General features: G+C 43.3%; 2 protein-coding genes across 3 annotated transcripts in view; both read right to left on the bottom strand.

The window, feature by feature from the left end:
• The window catches only part of PLEKHS1 (pleckstrin homology domain containing S1), a 36,187-nt gene extending 30,971 nt beyond the window's left edge, over positions 1–5,216 (bottom strand). For both annotated transcript variants that reach the window (XM_027112653.1, XM_027112652.1), the window contains exon 1: positions 5,078–5,216. The gene's annotated coding sequence lies outside the window, so the exon portion shown is untranslated. The remainder of the gene's footprint in view (positions 1–5,077) is intronic.
• A 1,208-nt stretch (positions 5,217–6,424) lies between these two features.
• Positions 6,425–25,896, bottom strand: part of CASP7 (caspase 7) — a 31,224-nt gene continuing 11,752 nt past the window's right edge. The window contains exons 3-7 of the mRNA XM_027112651.1: positions 13,623–13,759; positions 13,032–13,160; positions 10,497–10,672; positions 10,013–10,142; positions 6,425–8,033 (exon numbers count right to left, since the gene is read on the bottom strand). Of these exons, the coding sequence (XP_026968452.1) occupies positions 7,810–8,033; positions 10,013–10,142; positions 10,497–10,672; positions 13,032–13,160; positions 13,623–13,759 (796 nt within the window). The 3' untranslated portion in view covers positions 6,425–7,809. The remainder of the gene's footprint in view (positions 8,034–10,012; positions 10,143–10,496; positions 10,673–13,031; positions 13,161–13,622; positions 13,760–25,896) is intronic.

The raw sequence follows: 25,896 nt of genomic DNA, 5'->3' as shown, positions 1-25,896 counted from the left end.
ATCTGTTGACTGAGAAAAAATACATATAAAAGGTTATTTCCTTTTTGGTGTCTATCATGATCAGTCAAAGATAAGTGGTGCTTCTTATGTAGGCGCGGTTTACCCAGAACACAAATTAGTGCATTTTCACATATCCACCCACCCACACCTTCTAGATCTTTATGCCTGAAAGAGAAATTTGTCTTCAGCTCCCACAAGTCCTAAGTTGGAAGAGAAATTGTGAACCAACTGTGACTTCACTGAAAGTACAAATCCTCCAACAGAGCTCTCTTCAATCACAAGTGGATCCTCTTGCCCTCTGAAATGAGAGGGACCACTGTTCACATCGGCTATGGGACTGTTAGGCGCTGGTTAATTTATCATAGAAAATTCTTACTTGGTATTCTTATCTAACCCCTGCTTCCAGCACACACCCAAATCTCCTGGTTTTTAAATTAGCCATACTCATTTGCTCTTGGTACTTACATTATTTTTAAAAGTTTAGCAGACGGAACATATCTATCTTTATAATTGCTTCCTCTCTTGTTTTTCTTATTATTTTTCCTTCTCTCCTTCTTACACTCAGTCTCACTGAAGAATGTATCTATCCCGTAGGACCCTCCTCAGGCTCTAAAGTTTCTAAACTGTTCAACTTACCCCTTCCCAGGGTGCATTCTACCACTAGTTTAAAGTTTGGCTGCAAACTGGAATCACATGGAGAGGTTTAACAACACTGATTCCTGGTCCCACCCTCAGAGATCCTGACTTAGTTGGTCTGGGATACTGCCTGGGCACTGGACTGGAAAAACCTCCAGGTGATTCTAGGGTGTAGTCACAATTGAGAACCATCACATCTGGTCAATCTCCTTAGGGTCTTTATTTTTTTAGAATTAAAAACAATAAACTTATTTTATTTATTTTTGGCTTCATTGGGTCTTCGTTGCTGCGCATGGCTTTCTCTAGTTGCGGCGAGCGGGGGCTACTCTTTGTTTCCGTGCGCGGGCTTCTCTTGTTGCGGTGGCATCTCTTGTTGCAGAGGCTTCTCTTGTTGCAGAGCACGGGCTCTACGCATGCGGGCTTCAGTGGTTGTGGCTCACGGGCTTGGCACACGGGCTTAGTTGCTCCGTGGCATGTGAGATCTTCCTGGACCAGGGCTCGAACCTGGGTTCCCTGCATTGGCAGGCGGATTCTTAACCACTGCGCCACAAGGGAAGTCCCCTTCAGGGTCTTTAGAATCGCCCCTTCTGAATAAACTCCCTAGACTCCCTGGAATTTTCCATTTATCTCTTTAAATTCACAAAGACCTGGCTTTTGCTTGATGACTCATAACAACGCCCACCAAAGGAAATGTCTCCTTATTTGATCTTATAGTTCTTTGGAGTTTGCAAAGCCCTTTCCACACATTTTTCTTTAAATCCTCCCAACATCCCTGTGAGGTGGGCATTCAGGGCCAAGATGAGGTGATGGAAGCTGGAACAATGGTCTGCAGAGTTAGGGCTGGGGCAGACAGATTGAGCAAAACAAGCAAATAGACACACACACACACACACACAATAAACAATAACCCCATAAAAACAGGATACCCAGTTAAATTGGAATTCCAGATAAGCAACGAATAATTTTTCAGTATAAGTATATTCCATGGAATATTTGGGACACACACCAAAAAAATTTGTTGCTCTGCCTGAAATTCCAATGTAACTGGGCACCTTGTATTTTATTGGACATCTCTGCACTCAGCGCCCGTTCCTCTTCCGAGGCTCAGGCTGGTGGCTACGCCATTCCTTGGCCTTCCTATAATTCTCTTGCCTTCCTTTCCTGCTCCCGTTCTTCCTCTCCTCTGCATGGGTAGCCTTAATCCTCAGAAAGCCTCTTCTGTAGATTAGAATCCACTTGCACTTCCTTTTTCCCCCTCCTTCCTAATCTCCTTCTTGTGTCCTAAATTATTAATAAGGTCAGGCTGGTTTAAAAAACATAGTCAAACATTTATTGAGTACTTTCTGTGTGCCAGGCATTGTGCTAAGCGCTTCGTACTCATTATTTCATTTATTTCTCACAAGACACTTAGAGGTAGATACAATTTCCTAGCTACCTACATATGGCTACTTCCATTTTAAGATGGAGAAACTGAGGTTTAGAGAGCTTGAGAGATTCCTCAAGGTTATCTAACTTGGAAGTGCCAAAGCTGGGCTGGGAACAGGGCTCTTCCTCCAGAGCCTTTGTTCTCAACTAGCATACTAGGAAAATGAGAGGGTACAAAGAGCCTTGTGGCTTTGCTATTCAAATTTTCCAGCTTGTTCAACTTAGCTTTCTGAAGCTCCTGGGATTTGGAACAACCATTGGATAAACCTCTTCCATGCCATGTGGGAGGTCTAGGAGATGAAAAGTGTTGACAGCGTAGCAATCCGTAAGATGCATACGTATTTTTGGAAATCTTATTTTTAACCCTGAAAAAACGAAGTGTCACCCACAAGTCTCTTGAAGGAAGACTTCAGCATCCATTGCCAGCAAAGTAAACACTTAACCCAGGACAACGTTCTTTAAACACATTTGCTGAGGCTAAGGGGCAAATAGTTTATGCTGATTCCAGGTAACAGACGACAAATACAGTGTGTCAGAGAGGCTTTTTTTCAAGTGTTCCATAGCTTTTTTGGTATAAGCTGCCCCTATGCTTTAGCAGTCTGTAAATATTTGTGCCATTAATGTATGCTGGCAGACGTCTCAAGAGAAAAGCAGGCTTCATAATGCCAAGAAAAATTGTAATTAGCAACACAAAAGAAAAAGAATTTGTCTCTTTCATCTCAGTGCTTAAAAACTGTCAGCACTTAATACAGCTGGAAGCTTCAGAAAAGATAATTTGCAAAAGCTGATTTTCCTAAGCTTTTAAGAGTTGGTCCTGCATATATCCTAGTATAAAAAACATACACTTGAGAATTAACTTTTCCCTTCCTTACTTAACATTAAACCAGTTAATATTAATTATGAAAGGTGTGGTAGAGAAAAGTTCCTTTAAAAATGTCAGTAATGTTATTAAAGAAAGTATTTTACATTGTGGTACCTAAGAGGCACTGGAGGAGAGGGAAAACACGAGTGGTCCATCTTGCCTAGAAATGATTGCCTAAGTGATCTGAGAGGAAGAGGAAAGAGGTGTGCCTGCAGATACCAGCTGGAGAAGCCCGTGCATCTGGACCCATTCATTGCAAGCTCCCTCACACTTCCCAAGCTTCCTCCAAAAGTCACCCTGGGCTTGAAGTTCCTGTTCAGCCTCTGGAAGTTCCTGGGCAAGTGTTCTCTAGTTCTCAAGTTTAGGAAAGCGAAAGCTAGGTACAACCAATCACAGGCAACTAGGGCTTAGACTATAGCCAACCAATACTTTCCTTTCTGCTTCCACTTTTTCCCTGTAAAAGATTTTCCCCAGCTCCCTTTGAGGGAGCACTTCTAACCACTTCCCCTTTGGAGCAAATAAATTCCTAAAATTTTAATATGCCTCAGTTTATCTTTTAATGGGACTCAGAGCCAGGTTTCTAAATACTGATGGTTAAAAGCACCTCTGCTAACCCTGGATCCTAAGAAAAAAGTTTGATGCTGTGAGGATTGAGATATGCCTTAAACAACTTAAGCTGGAACTAGCAATTTTTCATTTCATTTCATTCCATGTTTTTTGGTGTGCTGCACAGTTTGCGGGATCTCAGTTCCCCAACCAGGGATTGAACCCAGGCCGTCACGGCAGTGAAAGCGCGGAGTCCTAACCACGAGGCACCAGGGAACTCCCTGGAACTAGCAATTTAGACCAAACCTATCATACTGTTTCTTCCTCCCTCTTTTTCCCAAATCCTTCCTGAACCTCATGCCATCTACCTGGGTCAGACCATCAAAGCTCAAGAAATGCCTGGCCTTGTATTTCTGTAGTTATATCAACCCCAAGTGCCTTCCAAATTTAAATCCTTTGACATCGTTTGGCTTTAAATGCTTAAAACAAACTTATCAGAAAACTGTAGTGCCATAAATATTTATATAAACCAAAGCCCCGTGCCAAAGCCAACTCATCACCTTTGGCTTTTGGGTTTTCAGATGTTGATCATGTACTTTTAGAAGGCTATTCAAGCACGAACCTGCAAGCTAATGGAGTTTCCACGTCCACACCAGTACTGCGGTGGTAGCTGGGGTCTTCCACGTGTGTTCTTGGTGTATTTGTGTTAATGATTTATGAATCCGAAAGAATTATTTGCCATCTGATCTGAAACAAAGTCCTGAAATCTATCGGAAGGGTGATGTGATCTATGGCCCGAGGGCACACTGGCAGGGACAGGCAATAATTCTCTCTATTGGGAGGACTGGTGGGAAGAGACAGGATCTGTGGTTTCAACGCACAACAGCTCCTGCCCACAGCAGAAACATGCGCAGCATGGATCCCTTAGTCCCATTCTGTCTAGGAAGACATCTTAGAGCCTGCAATTCATATTCTCAAACACGTTGAGAACATAAAAACAATCCTATTATATCACTCAGCAGAAGGCTCATCTAAAATGGAGAAGGGCATAGAAAGTATACCATGGAAATTAAGGGCATGGTAGAGTTCTACACAGAGATTTTTGCTGAAGGTTAAGACGTGCTCGGAACATGTCTTCTGTGAAAACTCCAAAATAGATGTTTTTCCATGAATTCTTTTTAGGTATATACTATATTATCAGCTTCAGTTTCAGTGGAGAGGGGAAGCAAAATGTGTAAACAAGTGGTCCTTGCCCTCAACACTGAGCTTCTCAAAGTGTCCTGTGCAGGTGGATCCCCTGGGGATCTGGTTAAAATGCAGATTCTTGTTGAGTGGGGCGGAGCCTGGGATTCTGCATTTCTGACAAGCTCCCAGGGGATGTGGATGTTGCCGGCACACACTTGGTATTGATATTTACAAGGCAAAAACATTTACAAGGCAAGACAGTGTAAAAGAACCTTTTGATCTTGCTGTTATCTTTGAAGAACTCTGAAGGATCACATTCCTTTGGAAATTCATGGTACCCGGGGCTACTGCTATTTGTGTCCCTGCCTAAGGACACAGATGCATTGCTGCTGCTTTAAATTGGTGACCACCGCAGCTTCTCACCTGGCCAGATGTCTGCTGGAAAAGGCCTGACAGATGGAAAGCCAGACGAAAGGTGTGCTCCTAGGAAGTCAAAAGGCAATCCTTGGTGGCCAGAGTATCTGGACAAAAGATTTCAGGAGACGCACTGCAAGGCTGGACAAAAGAAAGGATTTGTCAACCGGTGTCTATGTCCTTTCAGTGGACATTATCTTCTTTCTCACAGAGAAACCTTGATTTTCTTGAGGTTTTAAACCATGTTGAATACACTGCATCCCAGCACTTTGAGACCTATTTTGGGCAATTTATAAACATAATAGGCTTATGATGGTTTATGGAAATTTGCTCAGAGGAAAAAGCTCTAGGCAGAGCCTAAAGCTGGCACTTAAAATAGGCTAGTGGCACCATGAGAAAGAGCAAACAAAGATAAACCCAGACTTGAGCCCACCATGCCAAGTGAGGCATCCTCCTCACCCACAGCAGCACTCTGCCTGGTACTTTTGCAAGGGGGAAGCTTGGATTCTAAATAACAATAACCAGGAACGTGTGTTCACCAGGACTGAGTTCTCCTTTAGTGCAATTTGTCATCAGAATTTCAGATTATAAAAAGATTGGAAAGTTTAAGAATGGAGACGGGTATGAACACATACCCAGCTTGGAACAGGGTTTCTGATCTTGATAAACGAAGGCTCTTTCCTAACAGCGATTTATATTTCTGGACTAAGGGGCATGAGGTAATGTTATTTTATAAGCTTAATGACTGCTCAGAGAATTAAAAAAAGAATAATGCTGACACTTGGAATCGCTTCTGTCTCTTTAATGAAGCTTACAAGGCAAATGTCAATAAGTAGAGTGCTATGGTTTTTACTTCAAATTACAATGCCCTTGGGCATATTTATTTCTAAGACAGGAACCTTTAACAGGGGAGTCTATTTCCCAAAGAACAGCCTGTGAATTCTGAGAAAAGTGGGGTAGGTGCTTGTTGATTCTCTTGATTCACGATCACCACTTAAATTTTGAACATTTGGTGGATTTTAGACGGGCAGGAAACAGGGACAAGTCTAATAAACTGGCCCTAAATTAGTTTTCTTATTGAAAGAAGATACTTTTACACCATCTGATTTTGTTGCCAAATTAAAAAGGGCCAGCCCATCACAAACAGCTTTACAAGTTCATTAACCCTTTATGGGAAGAGTTTCAGCTTCCTAAGTGATTGTTTACTTGTTGTTTTATTAATGTTCGAGCTTCAAAAGAAAATATGAATTACATTTTGTGTTGAGGTCAAGTCAGTAGGGTCAATTCTTACCCTGTTTTCTCATTTTCCCAGTGAAATAAAAAAAAAAACTTCAAAAGGAAAGCAAACTGAGCAGATTAGGAATTAAACAACCACATTTTAATCAATAAATATAAACATTTGTTTGTTAACAAGTTATCGGGCAGGGTAAAATAGTAATTATCAAGGATTCAAAAGGGGACACCACCTTGAAAACACAGTGTAAATATCTTCGCCATAAACCTTCCCCCATTTAGAGAATCAGAGGTAACAAAAAATTTACCCAGAATAAGGCTTGGGATAACCTAAAAAGTTCCAGGCAGATTTTAAAGCTAAAATAGATGATTTTGCACATAACAGGTAACACAAAGATTATCTGACAACTCAATGAATAAATGATTGACTGGATGATTCACTGAACACAGGGAATAGGATTCCTTCTATTCACATTGTGAGCCAGGCCCATATCTATTTCTGTAACTCCCTTGCCTCACTCTCCCTTGCTATGCTCTGTATTGCAGGAAATCACACTTCCCAGGGCCCTTGCCAGATTCCTTCCAGGTAGGGCTGGAAGGGTAAGGTGTTAGAGGAAGACTAGAGGGCAGAAGGAGAGTTGAAGCCCGGGTATGTTGCTATGTCTGACTCATCTGGTGTTGCCCCATCTCGGGCAATGGCTTTGTTCCTGCCACGGCTCCATTTCCCACAACTCCTAGGTGGTTCCAGCTCCTACCAGCCAGCCCCCAACCATGTTTCCAGCTCCTGTGTATGACCCCAGCTTCTGGACTCAGGGAACCACACCTCCTCATAGTCCTAGGTGGTAACAGCTTCCTTTCATTTATCTTCTCTTTCATCATCTATGTATGTCAATTTCCTCTATTAAATTCCATCTACTGAAATACTTAGAATGGTTTCTGTTTTCCTGACCGGATCGTGACTACTACATACTAGAATCATTACATTTTTTCCCCCTCTAACATATCTGGGAATTCCTGCACAAGAATCCGCTGTAAGCCAATGAAAATCATCACTCAAACCGCATTCAATACCCACTTTCTGCAATACAGGCAAACGAATATCCCTTTGGCTGTTTTTTTGTCAAGCACTCTCTTTGCCAGGTACAAATATGACTCTGATGGTCTACCAAAGTCACCACCAATCACGGTGGACACAGCCAAAACTCATCTGCAGAGGTCATTTTTGTTGTATGTACTAAGTGTGACAACAAGGAAAAAGAAAGACAAACAGGAAATTAATCTTAAGAGAAAGTCGCCAAATGGATAACAATGTTAAAAAAAAAAATGTCTCTGAAAATTCAGAGACGATAAGACAGCACCAGAAAGTTTCCTGTTGAATCAATTTTCCTGAAGTTAAAATCTTTTAGAATTTCTGGATCTTTCAAGAGCATCAAAAAAAAAAAAATTCTGATTCATCAACAAATGATCCGTAGCTTCTCAGCTAGAATGCGCCCCTGGAATGGTTATCTTCAGAAGTAGAGTTCCTTGGTGAGCATGGAGACCACACATGGGATCTGCTTCTTCTCATGGAAGCATGGGTCATTAGATTGAGATTCAAAGTGCCTGGCCACCCTGTCATTCACCCTGGTGAGAATCTGCAAGATCTCCAGGCTCTTCCCGTGCTCGTTCAGGATGGAGCAGAGGGCCTGCACAAACCAGGAGCCACTCCCTGGGTTCCTCCATGAGTAATAGCCTTCAACGGGAGAGAAAGAAGATGAAATCAGCTGACCTGGCCACTGCTCCGCTCACCACCCAGTAGGAGCTGTCGGTGTTTGGGGCCTTCGCACGTGCTTTTCTGAAGTGACAGTACTCCCCGCCTATCCGTGCAGGGTATGTGTCCTACAGGTAACCACTCTAAAACACAAATCTCATCCTGTCCCTCTCCTACCTAAAACAGTTCCCTTGCACCCCTATATTAGGGTGAAGTTCAGGCTGCTTAGCACAGCCCACAGGGCCCACGGCAACGTGGCCCCCTGTCCACCTGTCCGGGTTTGAACTTTGCTAATGCCCTGTCACACCCTGTGCTATGGTCTCTCGCTCCTCTCTGTGCCGTGGGAGTGAAAAGGCAGCGGTCTACAAGCCAAGGTGAGAGCTCTCATCAGAAGACACAATGCCCGGCACCTTGATCTCAACTTCCAGAACTGTAAGAAATGAATTTCTGCCCCCCAGTCTGTGGTCTTATGTTAGCACAGCCGGAGCAGACTGACAGCCCCTGTGGTCCAGCCTTTTGAGTTTTACCAACGCACTGAGCCACCTGCCCCTGGGCACTCTGTCTGGTGAGCCCTCTCTCCCTTCCTCCTGCAGTTTGGTTTCTCAAGACCCAGTTACAGCAGCTCTTTTTTCCAGAAGCCTCTCTCACCTGCCTCCCTAGAGTTCACCCTTCTTCCTTTAGTTCTGCTAGACCTGGCTCAGAGCACCTCCGACCTGAGTAACAGGTTGGTTCACACAGGCACATGTTGCCGTGACTCCGTCTCCCTCTCACGGGCAGGAGACCAGATTTCTTTCTTCCACGCACAATCCTTAAAACTTGTGACGTTATCATTCTCACAAAACCCCATCTGTAGATCCCGCCAGACTGGTTTTCCAAACCCAGTGGCCTATTTACTGTAACCAGTAAGTACCTCTGTATCAAGCACTTGACAAACTACTACTACAGGTGGGAGAATTCTAACTTAGTGATGGTTTTTACCCCAAACAAAGGAAGTTCACTGAACTCACTCAGGCAGACCTGGGGCTTGGTTAATCCTAAGGTGGCTTGCTTGCTACAGGCATTTCTGGTGTCTCTTAACAGGCTGCCATATAAAAGAATCCTGGCCTGAGCTCTAACTCTATTACATTACCAAAATCTCTATATGACCTTGGGCAGGTCACCTAAACTCACCCAAGCTCAATTTTTTCTTCTATCTGTAAAATTAGGACAGATGTAACACCTTTCCTAACTACCTACGCAATTATTTCAGGGATGATTGAGGTAAAAGACATGAACAACACTCGGTAAATTGTAAAGTGCCACAGAAATGTTTGTTCTTATAATTCCCAACAATGATAATAATAATCATAAATGAGAGAATTCAGCCTTCTTTGGAGAGAAAAGTGACTACGTCCCTGTGGTAGGCAGAATAATGGCCCCCAGAATAATGGCGCCCAGGGATGTTCATGCCCTAACTCCAGGGCCTGTGACTATGTTACCAGACATGGCAAAAAAGAGCTTTGCAGATGTGATTGAGGTCAAGGAAACAAGATGGGGAAATTATTCTGGATTATCCAGGTGGGACTAATCTAATCACAGGAGTCCTTAAAAGAGGGGAACCCTTCCCAGCTGTGGTCAGAAAGAGCGGTGTAAGGGTGGAGGGAGGGTCAGAGATGGGAGGTTGCCGGTTTTGAAGCTGGAGGAAGGAGGCCACGGGCCAAGGAATGCAGGTGGTTCTAACATGCTGGGAAAGCAAGGACGTGGATTTTCCCCTCTACAGTCTCCAGAAGGAACTGTACCCCTGCCAACCCATTTTGGAATTCCGACCTCTGGAACTGTAAGGTAATACATTTGTGTGTGTTAAGCCACTATGTTTGTAGCAATTTATTTCTATGGCAGTAAGAAACTGACATAGCTGCAAGCCTTCATTTCGACGGTGGGCCGGATGGCATGGTCTGGTTAGCAGACAATGGACGTGATACCTGGAACTGTGGAATAGGCGAAGAGAAAGTCGGCTTCAACTGGGATCTTATATCGGGGACTAGCATCTGTGTCACTGATAGGCCCCGAGTCGGCCTGGATCCCATCATCAAGCTCTGTCCCCCGGCAAGCCTAAATATCAAAGCAGAGATCACTCCGTGAAGCAACAGAAACACGTGTGCTGTTCACTGCCGTGTCCCAGTGTTGTCTACGCTTGGCATGTACTAGCAATGCAACAGTCTTCAAGATAATTTGATAATGTGTCAAATCAGTAAGCAGAGCAAATAAAAATATTGCAACGTCTTAAACTCTCATAATTTGTGATCCAATGCGATCTAAATGCAGATGGCGAGGATTTAGAGGTAGAAAAATACAACCCAAATTTGCATACCCCAATAGAAACAGCATGTAGATTTGTAAAAAATGACACAATCCAAGCCATTGTGTAATCTTTTGCCGTTTCTATGGACTTTGGAAAGGGATTACCTGAATGAAGAAGAGTTTGGGTTTCTCTAGCAGGGTTTTGCATCGATCCCCCCTAAAATGGGCTGTCAAGTCCTTTATTGCTGTCTTGCCGTCTGTTCCATAAATTAAATTTTCTTCTCCGTGGCTTAATAAGATGCAGGCAAAGCAGGCTGAATTTCTGTGGTCCTCTTCAGAAGCTGCAAGCGATTTAAACATTGAAAAGTTAAAACCTATGTCCTGTGGGACCTCAGAGGTAGTATTCCCTTCCAGCCTGGCAGCTGTTACTGGACAGAGAGGGACGGGCAGATAGTGGAGAAGCACCCCTGGAGAGCACACTGGAGAGAAGTTAGAGAGGGGGAGAATTCTAGAATTCTCTAGAATTCTCATGAGGAAGAGAACCCCAAGGGTAGGAGGGCTTCAGGCAGCAGCTGGGAGACAGCATATGGGGTTGCTGAAGGGTGTGGCCTTTGTTAGGTCTGTGACACTGGGTGAGTTACTTAACCATTTTGTGCCTTGGTTTCCTTGTCTGTAAAATGGAGACAACAGTACCCATTAAATGAGTTGATATTTGTAAAGCAGACCACAAGAGTATTGGGCAAGTATTTGTTAAAGAAAATAAAACACACTAAGTGAAAGAAGCCACTTGCTAAAGGAAAAATACTCTACGATTCCATGTGTATGAGGCTCCTAGAGTAATCAGGTTCACGGAGGCAGAAAACAGAACGGTGGTTGCCAGGGGTTGCGGGGATGGGGAAATGCGGCGTTAGTGTGTCATGGGGACAGAGTTTCAGTTATGCAAGATGAAAAGAGTTCTTCTGGAGACGGGTGGTGACGGCTGCCGAACAATGGGAAGGTACTCACTGCCACTGAACTGTACACGTAAAAGTCGTTAAGATGGTTTTATGTTATGTGTCGTTTACCACAATTTAAAAAGTAAAAAATAAGATTACAAAAAAAAAAAAAAAGAAAGAAAGAAAGAAAATGCTAGGTTGGCTGTCAATTTAGGAGACTGAGGAGAGGAACCATAAATTATGTAATGGCTCAGCTTGATTTCATCTAAGGTTCTGGGGTTCTAACTAACTAGCTAGCTAACTAACTAATTACTATAACCTATCCTTTCTTCTTCTCTTCTCTTCATCAATGATGAGGGAAGAAGAAGATTTAGAATTTCGTAATTCCCTGGTGGCCCAGTGGTTAGGACTCCACTCTCTCACTGCCAAGGGCCCGGGTTCGATCCCTGGTTGGGTAGTTAAAATCCCACAAGCTGTGCGGTGTGGCCAAAAAAAAAAGAAAAAAGTAGTAAAGAATTTCTTGAGCACCTACTGCGGGCAGACAGTGATCTAGGTACTTTGCCGTAGTTATCTTATTTAATCCCTACAAGAGCCGCTTGAAGTAGGCCTCGTTTATCTTTATTTCACTGGTAAAAAAATGGAATCTCGGAGAGGTCCTAGAACTTTGTCCTGTCAAGAAAAATCACCATGTTGCTACTTTGACAGGACAGTAAATGGGAATTCTGTGATCCTGACATGCCCTGGACACGGGTGAAATAACTCCCTTTTCATAAGGACAGAAACTACAACTGGGACAAGCCCTTACATCTGTAGAGGCCATTACCCTTCTCAAATCACATTCACAAACTTTCCCTCAGCTAATGCTGACTGCGGCCCCAAGAAGCAGGAGGAGATGGTATCATGATCTGCATTTCAGGAAAGTAAAACACCGAGAAGGCACAGATGCCTCGTCTAGCTCGCCCAGCTGCTAGAACTTGGACTAGACCCCACATTTGTACTCTTGACTTCCAGTCTGCTCTACCATGTGGCCTACTAGGGTACAGAAGGTGGGCTCTTAAGATTCCTGTTCGAAGAAATAAGGAAAAGATGACTAGTTTTTAAAAATATAAGAGACGGTACTTAAGAGAGAGTGTTATGGGGGGGGGGTGTCTTTTTCTTGTTTAGCTGCACAGCTGAGAAAAGCAGCACTGATTGGAATTGTGTGCCTACCCTCTGCCCATGGGTCACCATCTAATGAGCCGGGAGGGCATTACTTTCAATCATTTGCCCTAAATGCGAGAATATCCTAGGTGGCTTCCACTAGATGGTGTGATGTAATAGAAAACATAATTGTTCTGGAATCGGAAGACCAAGGCTTGAGGTTTGGTTCTGCCCCTACTAACTATGCCTTCAGTATGGCCTTTATCCTCTCTAAAGCTCTGTCCCTATATTCATGAAACGGGCAAGATAATATTGTTGGCCAACACGCAGGGGTTGTGTTAAAGATCTAAAGAAATAATTTTGTGAACATGGAATTGGCGGTTTGAAATTGAGACCATTCTGTAGATACAGAACCTATTTCTCTTGCTGTGATGTAAGCTGCTTTCACATTTTAGGGGGAGATCTAAGTTTCCAGAGAGATAGGTGCCCCAGAGACAGGTATGGAGTCACCCAGAGGAAGGAAGGGCTTCCCACGCTGAGACATTTCCCTCCTGCGTGTGAAGGTGTCTTCCCCAGACCAGGCGGGAAGAAGGAAGAAGACTGAAGGAGGAAGGGCAGGATGCACCTTTTTTCAGCAGATCTTGCATCCTGGCACAAGAGCAGTCATTATAGACGGTCACGTCGAAACCCAGGCTTCGGAAGCACTTGAAAAGAGCCTCAGCATCTTTGTCTGTTCCGTTGCGGACACCCATTCCTGTGGGAATCAAGCACCGAGTCCACGATGAGTGCCACGTGCTGGCACCATCAGGCCAGGCGCTCCGGCGTAAATGCTGCCAAGGTCACGATTTAGATGAGCGACTGAAATAAGAAGCAAACTCAACGGAGAGGGTAACTCAGCCCACCCACAAAAGGTGAGCCTCGTCACGGCGACTCTCAGGCCCAGTCAGCCCAAACAGCCCGCCTTGATCCTCAGCCAGATCCCACATGTGGTCCAAATATTACATCCGCTAATGCACATGATGGGACTCTCAGACTGCAAGTTCCCAGCTTCCCCGCATCCCTCTTTCCTGGACACTCGAGTACCACCTGCGGAGGGGCTGTCTGCCACAGGAAGTGGGCACAGTGTCTCCCTGATGAACATCTGATACAAGTCTGAATGCAAGCTGAAGAAACTGGAAGGGAACGGCAGAGGCTAGCCCATGCCCACAGCACCCACCTGTCACTCTGTCGAAGTTCTTGTTGTTTATGATGATGCATTTGCCCACCTTCTCAAAATTCATGTTATACTGATACGTAGGCACTCGGTCCCGGGGGTTCTTGGCCGATTTCCCTGAGTCATTTTTCTTCTTCTTACTGGGGAAATACAAAGCCAGTCAGGGGCTGTGGAAGACGTTTGGACAGGAATGACCTCTTGTTTTTACTACTAGCATCAAAGGGGTACCCAAGAATGCTGCAATGTCTGAGAAAAAGAAATGGAGCTGCGGTGGACAGTTGGTTCTGTTTAACTGTCATGTTTAAAATAAACAGGATCTCCTGCTTAATTTCATTAGATGCTACAGAAATGCAAACTGAAATCATAATGCAATACCAATACATTCCTCAGAATGGCTTCATTGTCTTGGTGACCACGTTCGGCACCTGGAATTATCATATGTTACTGCGGGAGCCCCCTTTGTACATCCCTCTGTGGAAAACTGGCAGAACCTACTGAAACTGAACTTAAATATATCCTATGACAGAGCTATTCCACTCCTGGGTATATAGCTCAAAGGAGAGCAGACGTTTACCTAACGACAGAGCCACACATGTGCACAGCAGTACTATTTAAACAGCCCGAAACAGGAAATAATCCAAATGTCCATTTACAGTAGAATGGATAAATTGTGGAATATTCAAGCAATGCAATACTATAGACAGGCAGACCTCAGAGATATAGTGGGTTCGGTCCAGACCACTGCAATAAGCAAATATCCCAATAAAGCAAGTCAGATGATCTTTCTGGTTTCCCAGCGCCTATAAAAGTTATGTTTAAACCATACTGTAGTCTATTAAGTGTGTAATATGTCTAAGAAAACAATGTAGGTGTATCTTTATCAAAAAATACTTCATTGCTAAAAAATGCTGACCATCATCTGACAACACAAGGTTGTCACAAGCCTTCAACTTGTAAGAAAACACATTATCTGTGATGCACAGTGAAGTGAGCACAATAAAATATATGCCTATAATAATGAGAGTGAACAAACCATGACAACACAGAGCCACATGGATGCATCTCAGGTAACGCTGAGTGAAAGAACCCATACACCAAAGGGTACATAAGTGTGTGCACTTCTCTATGTAGATGTCATAATTTAATTAACATTTACATTAAAAGGGGAAAAAAGGAACAGCAACTTAAACAAGAAAGTAGGCCCCTTCCGATCTCCAGACACTGACCGTCCAGTTTGCTAAGAGTCAGGCACACAGGCACTGAGACTGGAATCTGGGGCACCGTTGACAGGCTAGAGGAAAAAAATGACAAATGTCAGTGGGGAGCTGCACTGCTAGTCGACCGTCTGAATGTAAGCTCCATGACAGAAGAGATTTTTTTATCTCTTTTGAAAAACTGCAGAATCCCCAACACCTAGAACAACGCCTGGCATATGAGTTGCTCAATAAATATTTGTTATAAACTACAGACCAATAGCCCTAATAAATACAGATGCAAACATCCTTGATGAACTCTCAGCCAGCCAAGCCAGCAATCTATAAATAGGGTGATACACCATGACCAAGTGTGCTTGATCCCAGGAACACAAGGTTGGTTTAACATCCAAAAATCAACCAACGTAACCCATTGTATGAACAGAATAGAGGACAAAAACCACATGATCAACTCAATTGGTGCAAAAAAGCATTTGACAAAATCCAACACCCTGCTATGATAAAAATGCTCACTAAACTGGGATTACAGTGGAACTAACTCAGCCTGCAAAGGGCATCTATGAAAAACCCAGTGCTAATATCATACTTGATGAAATAAAATTTATATTTTAAGGTGGAACAAGAAAAAATTAAACATAAAATTCTCTGTGTTTGTCTGGGCCTCCTCCCTCCATCCCTAATGGGCAGTTTACCTCTGCACTCCACGTTAACCAGAACTCCTCAAAGACAGGAGTGCCCGCTCAACTGTAAAGATCAATATTTCTTCTTTCTTCAGATACTAGCAATGTAACTTCTTTATTTTATTTATTTTTTTTTTGTGGTATGCGGGCCTCTCACTGTTGTGGTCTTTCCCGTTTGCGGAGCACAGGCTCCGGACGCGCAGGCTCAGCGGCCATGGCTCACGGGCCCAGCCGCTCCACGGCATGTGGGATCTTCCCGGACCGGGGCACGAACCCGCGTCCCCTGCATCGGCAGGCGGACTCTCAACCACTGCACCACCAGGGAAGCCCGCAATGTAACTTCTTAAAATAGCATTCTTTCCCAGTTCCGTAGGGGGTCGTGGGTGACTTGCTGCTGGCTTTGTATATGCTTATCTGGACTATGTAACTTCGGTGAACTTTATGTGAAACATCAGTATGTCATTTTGATGGACGAGCCTATATCGCGAAAATGAAGATGACTGTGCCTTTGACTTCTAACAGGTGGAACAGTTCTCAGAGCTTTCTGAGAATATGCTTCCCGGGTTATAACCCTCGGTTTGGCTCCAATAAAATTCCCGTTTTCTTCCTGACGTGATAGTTAATTGAATTTTCATCGACATACTTCATGATGAAAGGCTGAATGCTTCCTGCCCTACAATCAGGAACCAGTCAAATATGTCCACTCTTGCCACTTCTACTAAATACCGTATGAGAGGTTTTAGTCGGGCAATGAAGTTAAAAACTGTCATATGAATGAATGAATCAGGTTTTATTTGCTCATTTTGCAGACATGAAAACTGGGGTCCGCAGAGAGGCAGGGGGTTGTCCAAGGTCACCCAGCTAGTGATCGGCAAGGTGGGACCATCACCCAGGCCTCCTCCTTCACGTCAGCGTTCCAGAGCCTTATGCTCTTGAGTATCTGTTAGAATGATTTGTCCACCATCCTCCCAAAGCTCCATCAAAAGTTGGAAGAAGTAAAGTGAAAGTGAAAACTGAGCTTGTTCCCTGATGGATGTGGCTCAAGGGTATTTCACTCTGAGTTTTCATTGAATGTTACCTGAGTTTCTCAGAATCTCTGAAAGGATGTGGTCTTTCCCCTTTCTCCTCCTACTTTGGTCCAGATTACAAGTTAGCTATGTTAAGTCGAAACTTCAGATTCCATATTGCTGTTTTCAACCTCAACATGACTTTATCCTCCACTTTTATAGGGTCAAATTTCTTCCGTCGTATCATTTTATTTCTAAAAGAGAAATGCCCTCAGTCTGGTCTCCTACCTTCTAAAGTCTCCCCTCTCAAAACATAGGCGGAACATTCTATGACATGAATCACAGCAAGATCCTTTTTGACCCACCTCCTAGAGAAATAGAAATAAAAATAAACAAATGGGACCTAACGAAACTTCAAAGCTTTTGCACAGCAAAGGAAACCATAAACAAGACCAAAAGACAACCCTCAGAATGGGAGAAAATATTTGCAACTGAAGCAACTGACAAAGGATTAATCTCCAAAATTTACAAGCAGCTCAATATCAACAAAACAAACAACCTAATCCAAATATGGGCAGAAGACCTAAATAGACATTTCTCCAAAGAAGATATACAGACTGCCAACAAACACATGAAAGAATGCTCAACATCATTACTCATTAGAGAAATGCAAATCAAAACTACAATGAGGTATCACCTCACACCGGTCAGAATGGCCATCATCAAAAAATCTAGAAACAATAAATGCTGGAGAGGGTGTGGAGAAAAGGGAACCCTCTTGCACTGTTGGTGGGAATGTAAATTGATACAGCCACTATGGAGAACAGTATGGAAGTTCCTTAAAAAACTAAAAATAGAACTACCATACGACCCAGCAATCCCACTACTGGGCACATACCCTGACAAAACCATAATTCAAAAAGAGTCATGTACCACAACGTTCATTGCAGCTCTATTTACAATAGCCAGGACGTGGAAGCAACCTAAGTGTCCATCGACAGATGAATGGATAAAGAAGATGTGGCACATATATACAATGGAATATTACTCAGCCATAAAAAGAAACGATATTGAGTTATTTGTAGTAAGGTGGATGGACCTAGAGTCTGTCATACAGAGTGAAGTAAGTCAGAAAGATGTCGGTCTTCAACTGACATCTCTGAGGTAGGTGGAGGGGGCATAATCACACCCTTTTTATAGGTAATAATAACAACAATTAGCGTTTGTCAGGGTTTATTATGGGCTGGGATCTTGATAAAATTCTCATCTGCATTTTCTCATTGGCTCCTGAGAGGACTTTAGCTAATTTAAGCCCACTTGAAGACCCTAACAAGAGGAGCATTATGTCTGGTGGGCTGGAGGTCAAGTTTATGCCCTTTATGAGAGAAAATTCCACTTCTGTCTTCTGCAATACAGATTATTTTAAAACAAACTGTACAATGATATCCAAATTATAAACAAGCTGTGATTTTTTTAGGCTGCCATAAGCCAAACTACACCAGTGAGCATTTTTTATAAGAAAAACAGGCTCAGATATAAGTTACACGAAAAAGAAAAGAACTCTGTTTCTATCAGAATAGAATTTGGAAAACTAACTGCTTAAAAAAAAGGAACACAAAAGTGTGTATATAAAGATATACACACTTTAAAGAAAACACTTTCCATGGTTATAAAAAGTACCTTAAAAATGAATATGAAATGTGATTCTTATGTGATTCCCCAGTAAATATCTCAAGGGAGATAAGGACAATTTCCCTTTCTTATCCTTCCCCTAAACTGAATTCTCATTTTTCAAAATGAACTTAATATCTGCTTCTTCTTTCTGGATTTGAGTCAGTCCATATTAATTTTTCCTTCTAACTCAAATAGCTTTTTGTTAAACCCAGGTCTTCCCACACCGAAGATGTGTATCAGAGAGTGATTAGCAACTTGATCCCATTGCGCTCATCTTCCTAAGAGGCACTGGCTTTGGGAAAACTCCATCTGTAGCTTAAGTCTGGGGAAGCAAACCCTGATGATGAGCTTAAAGCATGTAACGAGAGACAAATAAGAGGAAGAAATGATTGTCGAGAAGTCACTAGGGGAAAGGAGCCAGGAAGAAACCAGGTGGACTAAAGTCTATTGCCTATGGATAGATTCCGCAAGTAAAAGAGGCCAAGAGACTAGAGTCTACCACCTACTAGTTGTGAGGCTTTGGGGTCCCTTCTCCTGGGGATTATCTATCTCCCTTTCACCCCAGTTTCCCTCTTGTGGGAGCAGTGCCATCTCTTCCACTTTGCCAGCTGCTGTTGCCAGGGTGCTGCAGAGACATGAATTAAGTACAGCCTCACATATAGGAAGGGGGCTGATTCCTGAGAGGGGCGTACGTTAGGGAGCCCCAGTAGCTGATTCCGCAGGAACACAGGGCAATCGCTTTGCTTGAGTCTTTCTTTTGTATGTGACACCCAATACTATTTGGAAACACTTTTGGACTGACAAGTTCTCTTCCATTTTTTCCCCCTGGGGTTCCCATGTCCAGGTTTGAACCCTAATAGCAGGCCTCAATGAAAAGATCTGGTAGGCAGACCTAAGTTTATTCAGTTAGCCACTCACTCCCATAATAACCAGCAGGGCAAGTATCAAGATCTAATTCGGCTTCTACTTCCTGGGTGGACTGTAAAAGGCAGGGTCTTGAATCTAAACCACATAGTTATTGTTAAAATAATGAGGAAGCTCTCCCTATCCTGATGTGGGATGATTTCCAATAAGCAGTGTTAAGGGTGGAACAAAACAAAGGGGCAAAACAATGAGACCAGTGCGCTACGCTACGTGTCAGGAAAAATTCGTATCTTGCTTGTATTTGCATAAACAGACCCTTGCAGGATGATATAATGGATAAATCCACGGATTTCCGGGCGGGACTGCCTGGGTTTGAAACCCTGCTCCACCACATAGCTGAGCGGTCGTGGGCAAGTTACGTATTAACCTCTCTGGGCTTCAGTTTCCTCATTTGTAAAAAGGACAAAATTATAGCATCTGCCTCAGAGCTGGTAAACAAGTTAATATTCACAAAGCACTCAGAACAGTGTGCAGCATGTAGCAAGTTGTACTGAATAAATAAACATCATTATTATTACTCATGTTATTTATTAAATAGCATCAAAAGTGGTTACCTGTGTTCTGGAGCCAAGAGCAGGACGGCAGGAAGGAGAAAGAATTTTGACGGTATATCTCTTTTTCTATCTATGAATAAGTTAACTACTCAAAAGATTAAAATAAAAATTATTATTTAATAGTTAAAAATCACTTGCTGCAAATGGATTTCAAGACCTGTTTTGAAAATTACTTTTTGGACTTTTTGGATTCATACTTTTTTGTGCGAGTTGTTGAAAGGCGTCCCTGGACACCCCATTTCTCTGTTTTCCACTGTAATTTTACCCCTCTCCCTAGCCTTCTTCCTCTACGTGTCAATAGTAACAACAATAATAAATAAAGTTCTAATAAGTACTACTTTTTGAACACTTACTGCTTTACATATATTATCTCATGTAATCTTTTCAACAACTTTGTGAGACATTAACTCCATATCTCATAGAAAAAGATTATATTAGCTTGTCCAAGATCACAAAGCCAGGCAGGGGTAGTGTCCAGGTTTATTCTGAGGTCTGACACCAAGTCCCTTATTCCAGGGTTTCTCTGTTAACATTCAGATTCCCAGGCCTCGCCCTAGACCCAGGGGATCAGAGCCAGGCCTGGGTATTTTCCTGGAGACGCTCATATCCTCTGAAGCCTGAGGGCCTCAGCACTAGCCTGTGTGCCCACTGCCTGGGCCCGCTTGGCCCTCACCTTTCACTGCAGTGTCCACTCCTGTTTCAAGCCCCTTCGCTACTTCCATAGCCCATGGAAGCAGAGGTCCCTGTGGGCTAGTCCCTCTTCCTCCCGGGCAGGGTAGAGAGTACCAGCTCATCCCACCCTATCAAACATCACTCTCCACATGGCTGCAGGCTTTGGGCCCCTTAGCTCTTGGCTAGAAAGTCAAATGAGATATGCCTCGGGGAGCACGGCCTGTGGAAGGCGGCCCTGGGCAGCAGCGTGGTTCTATTTAGGGTCATGTGTGGGATTTATGGCTCTCCACGAAACCTGCAAGGTCTCCCCGAGGTGACAGCTGAGCTGAACATTAAACCGAAACTAACTGCACAACCAAAAGGCTTCCAGGAAATGCCACTTTGCAAGCAATGCCATCCTGATTCTCCCTTGTTTGCACAGTGTTTGGGTGAGTCCCCAGCACAGCCTTGGTGGCCCTGTAACTCACTATCAGCACAGTCGGGGGAGGTGAGCTCTGTGACCGAAGTGCTAGCAGCTCATAAAGAGTTACTGTTTGTTTGGAGATCAATGGTCAGAGCCAAGCAGATCATCAGATAAACAACTGCTGTTGGACAGAAGCAAGGCCCTCAAGGGCTCCAAAGAGATGGTGCTCATTAGTCAGCCAACTGCAGAGAGATGGCAGTGGCCTGGTCCACAGCTCAGCACCACGGGTTCTCCAGGGGTGGGCACCAGGGTGGGAATGAACAGGGTGATAAGAAGCTGTCAAGGCTCCAGATTAGAAACTTCTTCAGCTGGCGATCCTCCCCCAAAGACAAGATTTTCTAAAAGTGGCTGTTCTTGTTGTCCTGGGTTCATCTGGCCTTTTCTGCAGAAGATGCTAGCACACGCGGGAACTGCCGTTACACAGACCCCAACAGGTGGGCACCCGCACTTTGTTCAAGTCCAGATCAATGGAAACCAGCCTTTCTCCTGAATCTGACAAACGGTACAAATGGTGGAGGAACCACTTAAGATAGTCCCTAAGTCACCAGGAACAAGTATCACTTGTTCATTTTTAAAATTTATTTTATTGAAGTATAGTTGATTTACAATGCTGTGTTAATTTCTGCCGTACAGCAAAGTGATTCAGTTACACACACACACACACACACACACATATATATATATATATATACATTCTTTTTCATATTCTTTTCCATTATGGTTTCATCAAAGGGTATTGAATACAGTTCCCTGTGCTATACAGTAGGACCTTGTTGTTTCATTAATATTTTTTAAAAGGGTTTTATGCTTTACAAAGTATGTTAATAATCATTACCCCCACTTGTTCTGCAAAGTACAAATGAGAGGTATGGAAAGATGTAACAAATAAAGGCTGGCCAGGGTATTTTTAACACCAGATTCTATCACTTCCCATTGTACCCTCGCCAGGCCCCGTTCTGTTCCCTCCCTTTGCTAATTTTGTGCTGATAAACTTAGTCTTTAACTTGACCTTTTTACATTCTGAACACATTGGCCAAGATTACTACACTGAGGAGAAACACAGGATTCTGGTTTTGGAACCTGCTGTTAAGTGCAAGGCTGTGATAAACCAGACCAGTGAAGTAAAAAGTCCAAGTCCTCTTAAAAGCTCATGTGTTATATACAATTGGCTGCAGATTTTAAAACAACAAATCTGGCCACGAAATCACTGTGCTTGGTTAGGGCTGGACAAGCAAGGTCACAACAACTACAAAAGCCTGGTGGAAAGACTGACATAGGAAGCGCATTCAAGTGTGCATCAAATACAATGAGCGGTTAATTTACACAAGCAGGTTGGCTGACTACGGTGCTTCCTAACCATCCTTCATGTTTGTTGGTGTTGTATTTCCTCATATGTGCAAGGACCACTGTCTTCATTTCCCAGATGTATTTTGGTAAGCTCAAATCTCTGCTAGGAACACAGATAATACCAGCATTGATTATCAGGAAGGACCTAGATTATCCTAACTTCTCAGGTCGAGAGCCATTATTTGGAACCTCAGATTTCACAGTCATTTCAGCAAAATCAAGAGGCAAAGAGTTACCACCAAGCTCTGATAGTTATTTATATAGAAAGACTTCCTTGAAGAGTCTACAGTAACACATACCAGAAAACATTATAGGATAAAAATACTGTACCTACTATACAAAGAAGTGAAAAGCCTCAGAAAGTGCACAAAAAATTTTTACAATCCACTCTGGGTACAAGTATAATTTTCCCCATCACCAGAGTGAATAAATACAGGTTTTATCTTCTTACAGATCCCCCAGGCTGCTCGAAACGTGAATTACACCTTTCTATATTTGGAAGGGAATATAAGCACTGCAAACCCGCTATTTATTTTCTAAAGTGTCTCCGTGAATAGGATTCCCAGTAGCTCTGTCTGTTTGCAGACATTCATCAGCATGAAAGTAAACACACCACCAGGCACACATTTCCCCAGGGCTGCTTCATTCGGAACTAGGGCTCTGGTTTTCATAGCTGCTTTGTCTAAATATTTTTGGGATGATTCATTCATGGTTTCAGAATTTCAGAAGAGGGCATTCCCAGCAGTCCTGACATACCAAGGCAAAGAACAAGACGGAGAGGAAGGGAGAGAGTGAAGGTGGTACCTCATGTCTCCATCTGAAAGCAACCCCCTCTGCATCAGAACTAGGCTTCGCCCTGCGATGACCGGCAGCGAGTTTCCTTCTTCTCTGAAATAATAAAAACTCAACATGCTCGGAGCACAGCAGGGGCAGGAGATTGGCACAGTCCGTCCGGCCCTGAAGGCCCGTGACTGAATCAGCAGTGAACCGCACGCTGGAGTTTTCCATAGGACCATTCACACTGGGGCTGGGAAAGTCACACTGGCCTCCCCCTTCTCTGCTGACCGGCAGAAATACCCAGGCTCCACATGGCTGCATCCTCCCCACTCCAGGACAGCTCCCTAGAGAAATAGCGACTTTCTAGGAACTTGGAGTCCCATGGAAAAAAACCCACATTTCCACAAAGATGCAGTCAGTAGCACCATCTCTGAGAGTGAAAAACTGGAAACAATGGGGAAATGGCTAAGCAGGGGACAGAGTATCAGGAGAATAAAATACTACACAGCTATTTAAAGTGATGAGCACGCAGATGTGGGCAACCCACCGAAGTGCCAAATCTACAAAAGGTGGCGAAACAGCACACGCAGGAGGTGCAAAATATGTAAAGTTCTACGTGAGTGAACAAAAATACGAAGTGAGTTCGTGCTGAATCAGAGAGTTCAAATTCATCAGGTTATTTTTTTCCTTTTAAAGGTCCTCAAGGTAGTAATATAAGAATAAAATAGAAGACCATAGAGGAATACCAAATAGTTTAATTTTCAAATGAAGCATATAAACATTTTTCAAGGGTCTTGGATAAAGCGAATGACTCAGGAGTTACCACACTTCCCCACTCCGCCCCTCCAAATGCAATCAGGAAGAGGTGGATGCATAAAAACCAAATTATTAAGCAACACTTTTCTCCATTTCCTGGTTCAAGGTCCCAGTCAGTGAAACGTGGAAGCCGATGAAGGGGAGTTATAACACCTGCACTCCTGGGAAACCCCCTAATCACTTGCCATCCTCAGGTTTGTGAAGGAGAAAAAACTGGCTCCGTGCATTCTTCTCTGAAACTCAATTTGCAAAAGTAAATTTCCCACTTACACTGGGAAACAAAGTCAGTTTAAAATAGGCTTAGGAGAAGAATTATCCGCCTCCATGTTTCCAACCTCCCCCTTAAAAAAAGAACAGAGACCTCTGGCAATAAAAATTGACAAATGACTCAAAGAAAAACATCATTCAGGGGAAATAAAGGACTGAGTTCTCTTTAAATAGCCTAGAATGAAGTGGGAGACACAATGGTGTCTGTACTGTGGCTGCGAGCTTCAGAACTGAGAACAGCTCACACACTTCAGTCTTGATTCTTACACAACCACTTCATCCATCTTGTTCACTTTCAGCTGAGCAGTATACAAACTCACCCTACCAGATGCAGGCCAGACAGAAAGCCCTGAGCACCAGCAAGTTTGGGGTTTGAATAGGCAAGGCCATAATGCACATTTCTTATTTGTGATTAGGAGCTCCCTTGAGAAGCAACGGGGCTTCTTTTCATAATACTCTTCTATTACTGGACTTAATTCTACACTAACGGTGTTTTAAAAGTTCTATCACTATGGAAACCTGACATTTACCTCCCTTCCTCACTTTTTCTGTTAACTTTAGAGCTTATTTTTTCCCCTCTAGAAAAGCAATAATCTAAAATAACTAGAGGTATTCTATACACGTAGAAGTCATGGCTTCAGAGATTTAGAGCCTATGACCATGGTTCAGAGGTGTGGCTCGCTGCTCCTGAAATGGGCACGTGGCCCTCTTTATCAGAAACCCCATCGCTAGCCCTGTTGAAATGCTGTCTGTATACCATCTCTCAGCTGAAGTGAAGCAGAAAGGGAGCACTTTCAATGAAGAATTAAATTTGCTGACCCACTTGGGTGGAAGAAAAAAAACACCCCGCTGGCGGATTAATATGGTTGAATAGCTAGATGCCACTGCACTTGTGGGTGGTACTTGACGTAAGGGGCGGGGGGAGCAATGGACCCCAAATTAGACCTGGGTCTTGGTCCTGTTGGGTGACTATGGATAGAGGACTTTGCCTCTCTGGCCTTCACTTTCTTTGATCGTTACACAGAAGGGGAACTGGATAAATTACCTTTCAAGGAGTCTTCCGGTTTGAAATTATGATTCTATGATTTCTCCCTTATCAGGTAATTTAATTCTCACAAACAACCCAGTGGATAGGAATTCATATCCCTGTCACGCAATGAGGGAACTGAGGCTCAAAATGGTCAAAACACCTGCTCTAGTTGTTCAACTAAAGAGTGGGACTCAGGGCCAGGATCTGAACCTAGGTTGTCCAACTCCATACCAGCACTGCTGTCATTTTAAGTGGTATCATGACTACTTCAAATATAGCATTAATTCTTTATTACTCTTTATATAGAAAGTTGGGAGACAGGCATCCAGTATTCTGGAGTCTGAATCTGAAGGCTTCCTTTATTGAAAAGTAAACTGCCTGGGTATGTTTTAATGTTCTTTTTCTTTCTAGGGGCCTCAGACCTGGCCTCTTTCAATCAAACGAGTGTGACTGAATGGCTTTTGCTTAATTAGGGACATAGTCCTTGGGATGAGTTAAGGTCTGCTTTCTTTGTTCTTTTCTCCAATTCCAAAGCATTGCTTCTTCTGAAACACTTCCCCTACCCGCCTCCAAATGAACAGGCAGCCCACCTGGATCTTTCTTATAATTACACAAATAACACTTTTTCTTTTTTAAATAGGGACATGTTTACATATAACACAATTGGTGGAGCAACTCAAGTTGCAGCCCAGGAGAAAGAAGAATTACAACCAAGTGGCATTTATGAAACACACTCCAAGGAGGACAAAGGTCAGAACACAAAGATGATACACAGGAGAAAGCTCATGGGATCTGAGCCAGTGCTTCAAAAGTAGGGAGCTTATCAAGCTTTGAAAACAAGCCTTTTCTCCT

This window comes from Aethalodelphis obliquidens, unplaced genomic scaffold (assembly GCF_003676395.1).
Source record: "Aethalodelphis obliquidens isolate GAN/ISIS:26980383/991018 unplaced genomic scaffold, ASM367639v1 scaffold11, whole genome shotgun sequence".
Taxonomy (NCBI): domain Eukaryota; kingdom Metazoa; phylum Chordata; class Mammalia; order Artiodactyla; family Delphinidae; genus Aethalodelphis; species Aethalodelphis obliquidens.
The sequence above is the reverse complement of the archived record's forward strand: the minus strand, read 5'-3'. Positions and strand labels throughout refer to the sequence as shown.